The sequence below is a fragment of the Stegastes partitus genome, unplaced genomic scaffold (assembly GCF_000690725.1).
Source record: "Stegastes partitus isolate 25-593 unplaced genomic scaffold, Stegastes_partitus-1.0.2 Scaffold496, whole genome shotgun sequence".
NCBI lineage: Eukaryota > Metazoa > Chordata > Actinopteri > Pomacentridae > Stegastes > Stegastes partitus.
Genome location: NW_007578227.1, coordinates 403,504 through 413,506, shown reverse-complemented (window position 1 = coordinate 413,506; position 10,003 = coordinate 403,504). Strand labels below are relative to the sequence as shown.

At 39.1% G+C, this 10,003-nt stretch overlaps 1 protein-coding gene and 1 gene segment (V, D, J or C); one reads left to right on the top strand and one right to left on the bottom strand.

Moving 5' to 3' along the window:
• Positions 1–2,970: 2,970 nt before the first annotated feature.
• Positions 2,971–3,487, top strand: LOC103361307 (Ig kappa chain V-I region Walker-like; the record flags this gene model as incomplete). The annotated part of the segment is given in 2 exon segments: positions 2,971–3,062; positions 3,180–3,487. Coding segments are annotated over 2 exon segments (363 nt in total), but the record flags the coding sequence as incomplete, so codon positions are not given.
• Positions 3,488–8,427: 4,940 nt separating this feature from the next.
• pla2g3 (phospholipase A2 group III) overlaps positions 8,428–10,003 on the bottom strand; it is a 28,712-nt gene continuing 27,136 nt past the window's right edge. The window contains exons 8-9 of the mRNA XM_008287354.1: positions 8,576–8,826; positions 8,428–8,493 (exon numbers count right to left, since the gene is read on the bottom strand). Of these exons, the coding sequence (XP_008285576.1) occupies positions 8,428–8,493; positions 8,576–8,826 (317 nt within the window). The remainder of the gene's footprint in view (positions 8,494–8,575; positions 8,827–10,003) is intronic.

Below are 10,003 nucleotides of genomic sequence, written 5' to 3'. Positions count from 1 at the left end.
GGAATTCTGGAAATTCAGATCAGCCTGAGGACCAAGTTCTAAAACTTTTTTACCACAAGTCTCTGACAAATGAAGCTCTAGTTCTCCACAAACTCCTCATTGATGAGCTCTTTCTATTTCACAGCATTTAACAACAAGCTTATCCACCACAGCAGCCACCATTACTTTTGCTAACACTGTTCGAATGTTTTACTGGACCCATGTCCAACGGAAAGTCCTGTTGCTGCTATTCTGACCAGTGCAAACTGAATTACCCATATCTCTAACTGTTGCACTGACTGGTCGGAATGAGATTACTTGGACGTTGCTCAGTGGAGCGGATTAAAATGGCCATCAAGTTCAACATCGTCAACAGCATCTATACCGCTTCAATAAAGGAACTCTGTTCTGTTCACATAATTCAAATCCCATATTCCATTCATGTAGAAGAACAAGTAGAATGTGAATCCAGCCGATGCTAACGACAGCCTGGGCCCAGTTTGAATGATATCAGACAACCTCAAGGGTAAGATGAGAAACAAAACTAATATATTTTCATTTAAATAATCCAAAAATTTGCGAATACAAAATCTTGAGTCACCATCAATTTTTAGATCAGTGAGAAACTAGGATATGCAAATTCAGATAACTGTTCATCAGCATGCAAGGCTGATTAATGCAAATAAAAGGGCTGCAACCAACTGAACAAGCTGGCGGCACCAGTGCAATTAGTGGAACGTTAGTCAGAAGTCCTGCACAGAACAAAGTGCAAGACAAATCTATCATGATGTAGCTTCAGCACAGAGCAGATCTCTTTTAGGTATGTATTTATGAGTTTTCAGGAGTAAAGCAGAACATTTTGTTTAAAGACTCTCCATGTTAGCTCACAAGATTTACTAGAGAGAACAGCTTTGTGTGCAGTAAACTGCAGAAATGCTGTTTAGTTCCTGGTATTTTTAATTATGTGTGTTGCTCACAGATGGCAATGTCTTTAATTTAGAAACAGTTAAGCTGCAGGCTGTTAAAAACAAGCTTTAAGCCTGACTTCTATCACAGATCTCACCAAAGCCTTTCAAACAGTGAGGACAGAAGACGGCAATCTTTAAAAAAGAAAAGTGGGGTCAGAATCCACATCACCCCAACAGGCCACCATCTCCTCATAAAGTTCTGACAGAGTACCAAAATAACATCTTTACACTTGTCATGTTTTATTTTGTTTTGTTTTTTTATATATATTTTTTATAGCTTGTTTTTGCTTTATTTAGATCAGATCTATAATAAACACATACGTTTTTTGTGGGCACATATTCTTTCTTTGTTAATATGTTCACCTCAACCCCTCCTGGTCCCACTCCCTTCATCCCCGCTCTCACTTTTTTAAAATTCAACTAGCCTTTATAATATATACAATAATTACTGTCAAAGTACACCCTGCATCTTATGTCCCAATATGAAGATGTAAATACTGTCCCAAAGCAATTTTTTTTTTTGACAGTGAAATGGAAAAAAACGTGAGCCAAACCACTGAATCTTTCACATATCAGATTTCTTCTGCTTAAAAGTAGTTAAGCTTCAACAACAGAATGTAAACCCTCCGCGAAGTGCCCAGAAACCCTGAATACTACAGAAAAACAATAAAGACAAGACCTTGGGGAACAGTACAGTGGCGTAATTTCCATAGCTATTCTCTTTAGCAGCTCAGCTTTTTCAGGAACATGTTACGTTGCTGTAAAACCTTAGTTCACATGTGACACGTATGATGTAATGCAGAGCGTGTTGAACATGGTACCAGGGCAGTATGTGCTGAAATAAACAATGAAAGCCACATATCATATGCACTGAAGTGAGACGTAAATCTCTAAGCCTCTGAACGCTGAACCACAATACCGTTAATAGAGGACAAGAAGAAAACACACAGAGTTGACACTGCTGAGTGGGTCATACACACTGACGTGTTCCACTGTTTTATAACCAGAAGTCTGGCTACGCTGGAAACCTTCTGTTTGTGTTGTGTGGAAGCACCTGTGCACAAAACGGTTTGTTTGTAAGTACAGAAGATGTCTTTGAGCCAGAATTAACCGGGGAAGAGAAACTGGAATCTGTGTAGTTTAAATTACACAGATAGTCCTGCCAAGGAGATTTCACCTCAAAGATCTGGTGTTTTGGTCCTTTTTTTAAATCNAGTCCAAAAACATGTTGAGGTTAATTGGTGATTCTAAATTGTCCGTAGGTGTGAATGTGAGTGTGCTTGGTTGTCTGTCTCTAAGTGTAGCCTTGTGATAGACTGGCGACCTGTCCAGGGTGTCCCCTGCCTTCGCCCTAAGTCAGCTGGGATAAGCTCCAGCACCCCTGCGACCCTAGTGAGGATTAAACGGTGTATAGATAATGGATGGATATTTAAACTGAAAAACAGGAAGAAAAGAAAAACTGAAACATACTCAAATACTACTTTATCTATTTGTTTAATATTTTGGATTTTAATTGAATGACATGTTAAGAAAAAAAAAAACTGTGAAAATGCTATGACCTTTAAAAGTTTCTGTTACATTGTTGTTCAACAGCCTAATATTTCAATGTATGAAAAACATCTGCTGCAAGTGAATCAATGAGCATTTTTTAAACAACTGTTGTATAAATCAGAAAATGTCACACATACTACTTTAAATATCCATAGTTTATTATTAAACCGTTTCCTGCAAATCAGACATGGTTATGCTATAAGATCCTGATGATCTCAGAGGGAATTACCCATCAACGATCACAGAAATGTTTCTGTTTTCTCTGCTCATAGAACAACAGGTTCAAAAACAGCTGCAACTTTCCTTCATATGGACGACCCAGTTTCATGACAGAACTCATTTCAAGTTGTTCAGTGATGAAACAACATAATTTTGAAGAACATCCAATGATATGAGGAGGAGGAACATGTTGAGGGAGGAGGAACACTGTCAAAGAGCAGAACAGGAAAGGACTCCCACTGTCACATACATTCAGTATGTAAACCAACATAACAGATAGTGTGTGGAAGATGCTGTCACTGCATTACTGGGTCATTGTTCCTTTGTTGGTGATCATATTAAAAGGTAGGATAAAGCAGGAAGAAGAAATGTGTTTAAAGGTTTTGTTTGGTAGAAATCAATCACTAGAACAGGTGCTCACACTTTAATATGATCTTTCACAACACTGATCTCTTTATTTAGGTGTCAGCTGTCAAGAACTGACCGCAGTGAAGAATGAAGAGTCCAATTTAAAAGGCAGCACTGTCACTTTGACCTACAAATACTCCAGCACTATCGTTGCTTCTGATGATTTCTTCTGGTATCAACAACATCCAGGAAAACCTCCAGAGTTCCTCCTGTATCTGTCAGGTTTGAACAGTTCAAGAGCAGCAGAGTCTCTGAAATCATTAGCAAGGTTCTCCACGATACTATTTGGAGAAAAACGTCTGGATATGAAGATCTCCTCTGCTGCAGTGACAGACTCTGCTGTGTACTACTGTGCTGTGAGGCCCACAGTGACAGGAAACAGCAAAACTCTGCACAAAAACCTTTGGAGCAAAGACAACAGAAAACTCCACAACATCCACCAGAGGGAGGCACACTCTGTCACACGTCTATGGTTTGAAATCAGTCTTTGCAGTGCTGAGAATAAAGTAACAGAAGTATAAAGCAGTGAAAGTCACAATGAAGACAAGTGTTAGTTGCATTAATTAACATGAATCAGAACAGAACAGTTGAAAATAGCTAACCAAGACTGATGTAAATAAGGTTTTCTTCTTCTTCTTCTTCTTCTCCTCCATTACTCTTGCTCAAGCTGGTTCTCTGAACCTGACTGTAATGACAAATAAACACTCTTTGCTTTTCTTTAGGTTCTGAGTTTCAGCATATTAAGTTTTAAACATCATCTTGGGCATTAAAGCGTTCTGCCTTCTTTTGACTGAGTTCATATCAACAAAGAGGGGACTGTGAGGAAGGAACAGCTCTTTAACAAACAGCTCCCGAACTGCAAGGGATCAAAATTAGGTGGACGCTTGGCAGCTAAATGTTTGTTGGGCAACATAGTTCTAAATATATTAACCCTTTAGGACCCAAATATCATACAGGCTACCTGGACTTCCTTCTTTTTTTGGGGATATTTTGGCTGGAAAAAGAGTAAGAAATCATACTATGACTGATTGCCTTTGCCCCTTTTTTCCACAATAGTCTAAGCTTTCACTAACTGGCAATATCTGGCATAAAGTGTGTGTTAAGAAAATGAAACAACAGTTTAACAAGAAAAAACAAAAACCATAAAGCAGACTTGGATTTTTAAGGATTTTAATGAATTAGAGACTGGAATTGAACATGAATGGCATATCCCTGTAAAGCTTGTCTTCTCTTCTTTACGAAACCGTTTGAATTGTCTCTCCAGTGCAAAAGATTGAGAAGTTACTGTAGTTTCAAGACCACTTGTAAAATGGGAGTGGCGCGGCTCTCAACGGTTTTAAAGTTTTAACTACAGATAATTTTAAAAAATGAATGCAGAAATAAAGTTGACAGTGAAGAACAACAGATGAGCAAACTGAATGAGAGCAGTGATCAGTACTGGAAACAATGGTGATACATTAAAAATCACTTTGGAATTGAGAAATCAGTTGTAATTACTGAATTTACCCAGACACGTGCATAGTCTTGGCAACAGCTACCAAATCAGGGGAGGGAGTGAGATCTGGTGTGTGGGAGTGAAGATCTACTTGATGAAGTTGGCTGAAGAATGCAGGAACAGGTCAGGCACCTCTGGTTGGCAACAAAAAACAGCCCATAAAGGAAAGAAACACCATCCCTAAGACAGCTGTTGTGACAGAAGAGCTGACTTTTACTGATAAGAAAGAAATGCCCAGTAATGAAAAAAAGCATGAAAGTTGCATTCCAGTGATGATCTTGAATTTGGAAAAGATTTGGAGAGAAATTCAGATAAACATCTAACCAGTTACATATTTTCTGCAGGGATAGTGTTAAGGTACTTTAACCTCTTAAGAGCCAAGCTCTTGTTTGATATGCATTTTTTTATTTTCATATTTTAAAAAATAACAATAATATAATAATAAAATAATACAAATAAAAAAAGATATTTTTTGAAAAAATTAACTACTGTGGTCTTATAACCCAAAATGTGATGTCCACGCATGTGGACGCCAGGTCTGAAGAGGTTAATGTTTTCTTAAAGTTCCCACATGAAATTAAAGCCTCACATCCCCCCAGCATGTCTGCAGCTCAAAATAGTGCAAAGAAGGGTCATTTTTACCACAAATTTATAAACCCTGGTTTTAGGGCTGTTCTAAACCTTCTATTTTTCAAACAGTGACCACATGAAAGTCAGCTGAGACATGAGCTGTTTATAACAATGGAACTTTCTACACTTCTGACCTTCTCTCTGAATTATCATTTTTCATGGAAATATTGCCAAATTGAATCGCTGTTTTTAATTCTTGGGTTTGGCAAGTTCGTCAGACAACGTTGTGGTATTTTAATGCATTACTACCACTGAGGCTGATGACAGTCGTAGTGACAATAATCATTTAATGCATCAGTCTAAATAAACAGGACTCAAAGAAATATTCTTGGTATCAAATTTCTTTGACCAAAGAAACTTTATTTATATAGCGGCTTTTACAACACTTTGCCCAACATCTATAATTTGTTTGTGTTGATAACAAGGCCTGAAACAATAAGACACTGACGCAATCACAAAATACACAAAAACATTAAATGAACCAGCACGCTTGAAAGAAATCATTAAAGACTTCACTTGGCACAGAGATAGCAATCAGAGAGATAATGTACAATGCAGTGCGGGAGCTGGAACAGTTCAGAAGTTGCCTGAGAGTTTTCAGGTCTGAAAGTGAGAACAAACTAACAGTTGATTCACTTTACTTCATTTTCCACAATGTAAACAAAAACAGGCTAAAAAAAAAAAAAAATAGCCCACAGTCAAACTTACTGTATGCATGGCAACATTTTACTTCATTTTTCTCTAAAAGTTCACACCTGTTCAAACAAGTGGAGACTTTTAATGTGACATTTTCCAAAATACCTTTTTTTTTTTTCTTTTTTGGACCACCGAGTTGTGTCCTCACTAGCTAGGCTCCTAAAGCCATATTCACACTATAGGAGTTTTAAAATCCTGACAAATTATAAGTTTGAGTTGCGTCATAATGACAACGTTTTCTTTAGTTAGGAGAAACTAACTAAAGATTCTCCCTCTCTAATTTCAGACATGCACATACAACAAGATCGGAAAAACAGTGGTGCATTACACACTACAGGATATCATTAAGATGGCTGTGCTAGACAGAGCAATGGAGCAGTGCACCGTGTCATGTGATCTTATGGGGAAGCAGATAGAAACAAAATGGAGACCACAATGCAACAAGTTGGTCCAACCCTGTGGCTCCATTCATCGCACAATGTATGACTGTTGAAGGAGCATCTGCTACGATAATCAATAAAAGTGGCCACACCAGGCACGAGAACAGGAAAATAGACCTGTTTCTATTTCTTTTCTTTACCTTTTTTTTTTAACGTGATGTGTGCGCGGCCCTTTTACACACAAAAAGAAGAGCTAAAGAAGAGATTGAAAAAAAAAAAAAAAGTTTTCATTTACACAGGAAAAGGCTGCTTTGTAACAAACTGGGCTTCCACTGCAGAGTCTCAATCAACCTGTTCGCATTTATTTGCCACTAGCCACCAGAAAACTATTGCCAAGTAAATGTTATACCTTATGGCTGTAATCTGTATATTACTTATATTAGAACTGGACCACTCAGCACACGTCCAGCCCAAAATTGGTGTCCACTTGGCAACCACGCTACAAGGGCAGTAGTGTGCAATTCAAAGTGCTGTGCTGGGTCCAGAAACATAAGACAGAACAATCCCAAAGTGAAAGCTCACCCTCTGGTTTTGCCAAAACAACATGCCGTACATGCACTACGGGTGTAGCTGGCAAAAAGATTCTGGAGCAGTCCACTCCATAAATGGTTCCCATTTAGTGTAGCCTTGGCGTGACACTTTCTGGATGTCTGGATGAAAAAATGATTGTCCATTCTTCAGCCACAACTGTAGGTAAGATTCTAAGAATCAGTTTTAGTATTCATAGGTGCTGTTAGTCTCAAGGGCTGGAATGTTTAGTAACAACATCAGCTGCTCAGGGTGGTAGTGAGGTACTCCTCCAGATGCAAAACAATAAACTTCGTTATGGGTTAACATCTGGAACTGCTCGCACATACATCTCAGCAGCCTAGGTTTCCCCTTTGATGGTCAGAAAGGGTGAAACAGGGGTAAATCAGCCCAAAACTCCTGTAGTGTGAGATTGGCTTCACATGCTTGTCAACAGCTTATGTCTCCGACAGCGCTGCGTTGAGAGTAGATACATTTATTAGAGTTAACTTAAACATATCCGTTGTGTGTAAGTTTGTGCAGAGAGGCTAATGGAACTTTTGTGAACACTGGACTGATTCTATTCACATATATATATTCAACCATTTTGACATAGTACAAAAAGTAGCAAAATCAATATGTAGCAGTCAATGTTGAAATCACAAATAAATCAACGTGTAGGAAATACTGTCATCTCTCATTGTGACATCCATTAAACTCTCAGGATCATTGATGAAGCCTCAGTTTAAAACCACTTTCAATCTCAAAGATCTACTTTCAAGCTTTACCAATTTTTACATGTTGTTACAAGTTTGGTTCCCACAGTTTTTGACGTTTTAGGATGAGGACTTCGGAGCCGTGTGAGTTCTCACATGGCGAAACAAAATACTGCTTTGATTGAAACTCTTGCCACATGTTTCACAGGAATACGGCTTCTCACCTGTGTGGATTCTCATGTGACTTGTAAGTGCTGAGCGGGCAGAAAATTTCTTTCCACATGTGTTACAAAGGTACGGCCTCTCACCTGTGTGAAGTCGCATGTGAATTTTCAAACTGCGACTTACAGTGAAACTTTTCCCACATGTTTCACAAGAATAAGGCTTCTCACCTGTGTGAGTTCTCATGTGGCGCAACAAAATACTGCTTTGACTGAAATTTCTCCCACAGGTTGTACAAGAATATGGCTTCTTACCTGTGTGGACAGCATCATGCCTTTCAAGTGCTGATAAGACAGTAAATCTTTTCCCACAGGTGTTACAAAGGTATGGCTTCTCACCTGTGTGCGTTCTCATGTGGACAGTCAAATTACTACAAAGACTGAAACCTTTCCCACATGTTTCGCAAGCAAACGGCTTCTCGCCTGTGTGGATTCTCTGATGTTTCTTGAAATCTGACTTGTACTTAAAGTCTTTTCCACAGAAGTCACATGTTAACGTCTTTTTTCCTGTGTTAATGGCATAATGACTCTCTGATATGTGAGAATTGTCTACATTGTTACTGTGACTGCTGTTTCCATGGTGTCTTTTCTTTGGCTTCAGTTCTGAATTTCTAGATGATCCTGACTCAGTCTGTTCACTTTCCTCTTGATCTGGGCTCTCAGCTACAAGCGAGTTGTAAGAGAGAAGTTGGTCACTGTCTTGTTCTGGTTCACTGTGGTCACTTTCCTCATAAGTAACAGTCACCATAAAGGTATCACTCTCCTGCTTCAGCACAAGCTGCTCGCTGTCCAGACTGACGCAGAATTCCTCCTGTTCCTCCTTAATCTGGGGAGGCTCTGGGTCCGCCTCGTCCAGACTGGTGCAGAGTTCCTCCTGTTCCTCTTTAATTTGTCGAATTTCTTGGTCCTCCTCATCCAGATTTGAACTCCTCTCCTGGTCACAGGGCTGCTGCTCAACAAAAACCTCCTCCTTACAGACATGTTGCTGTGGGAGGTCTGGAGGGACAAAAGGACACAGGAAAAGATTACCATTGTGATGACAGGAAAACACACATCTGAACAAATACAATGCCTATTAAGTATTCTCCCCCTTGGTAGTTTTCCTGTTTTCTTGCTTTTTAACACTAAATCGTGGTCAACATAATTTGGCTTTATGGACAAGTATTTACAAAAAAAGCTTCTTTCATGGCAAAGTGAAAACGGAATTCTACAAAGTAACGTCCCTTAATGAAAAATATAAAACATACAGTAAGATTGCACAAGTAATATCCAACACAGGTGCAGACAATTGCAAAATCAGACACAAAAGATACATTACATNCTCACTACATATCCTTTTGAGGCCGTCTGAGGCTTCGTTTATGATTAACTGCATTACTTACATGATATAAGCCTCAGTTACAAAGAAAATACTACATGTTGTTAATATTCTAAAACACAAAAAAAAGCTTTAGACATAGCTTTAACTTTTCACCAGCCAGCTGCAGCTAGCCAGCATGCAGTCACTACAGTTTTCATTTAAATATGATGTTATTTAATAAAGTATTGTCCCAAAAGTTAGACATTTCAGTGGCGTAATAATGTGTATATATTACGGTACAATGTCAGAAAGTTATATTCTGTAGCGAGCTGATGTGTTCTGTCTGCTTCATTAGCATGTGATTTGTTCCAGCGCATGTCTGTGCTGTTTGATATTCTCCTGTAGCAGCTTACTGATGAGGCGGTGGCATGTGCACACACACATGCACACATACAAACAGCTGAGTTAAGCTGACGGCAGCACTAAGTCACTCAGCAGGACATTTCCACTGACACTTTATCATAAGTGTCACTGCTGATGTATGGATTTGCTGGCTTTAACGGTACAGGACACACAGGCTAGAAAAAAAAAGAAGTGTATGAGCAGGAGTTTGGTACGAGAACACTGTAAAAGGCCAAAAAAAGACAGGAACACAACATGAATATCCTGTCCTGGTCCCTCCAAGATTACACACAAACACACACTTCCCCTTTGTCCAGTCTTACTACTCCCAGCTCCCTTCGGCCCGGGTCACAGCGAGTACATTCCTGCAGAACAACACAGGGACGGACACAAACTGGGGGCTCAATACCTGAAAGAGAGGAAATTGTGCCCCTGAAAACAACCCTTTGATGTTGTAATACTGCAGGTGAG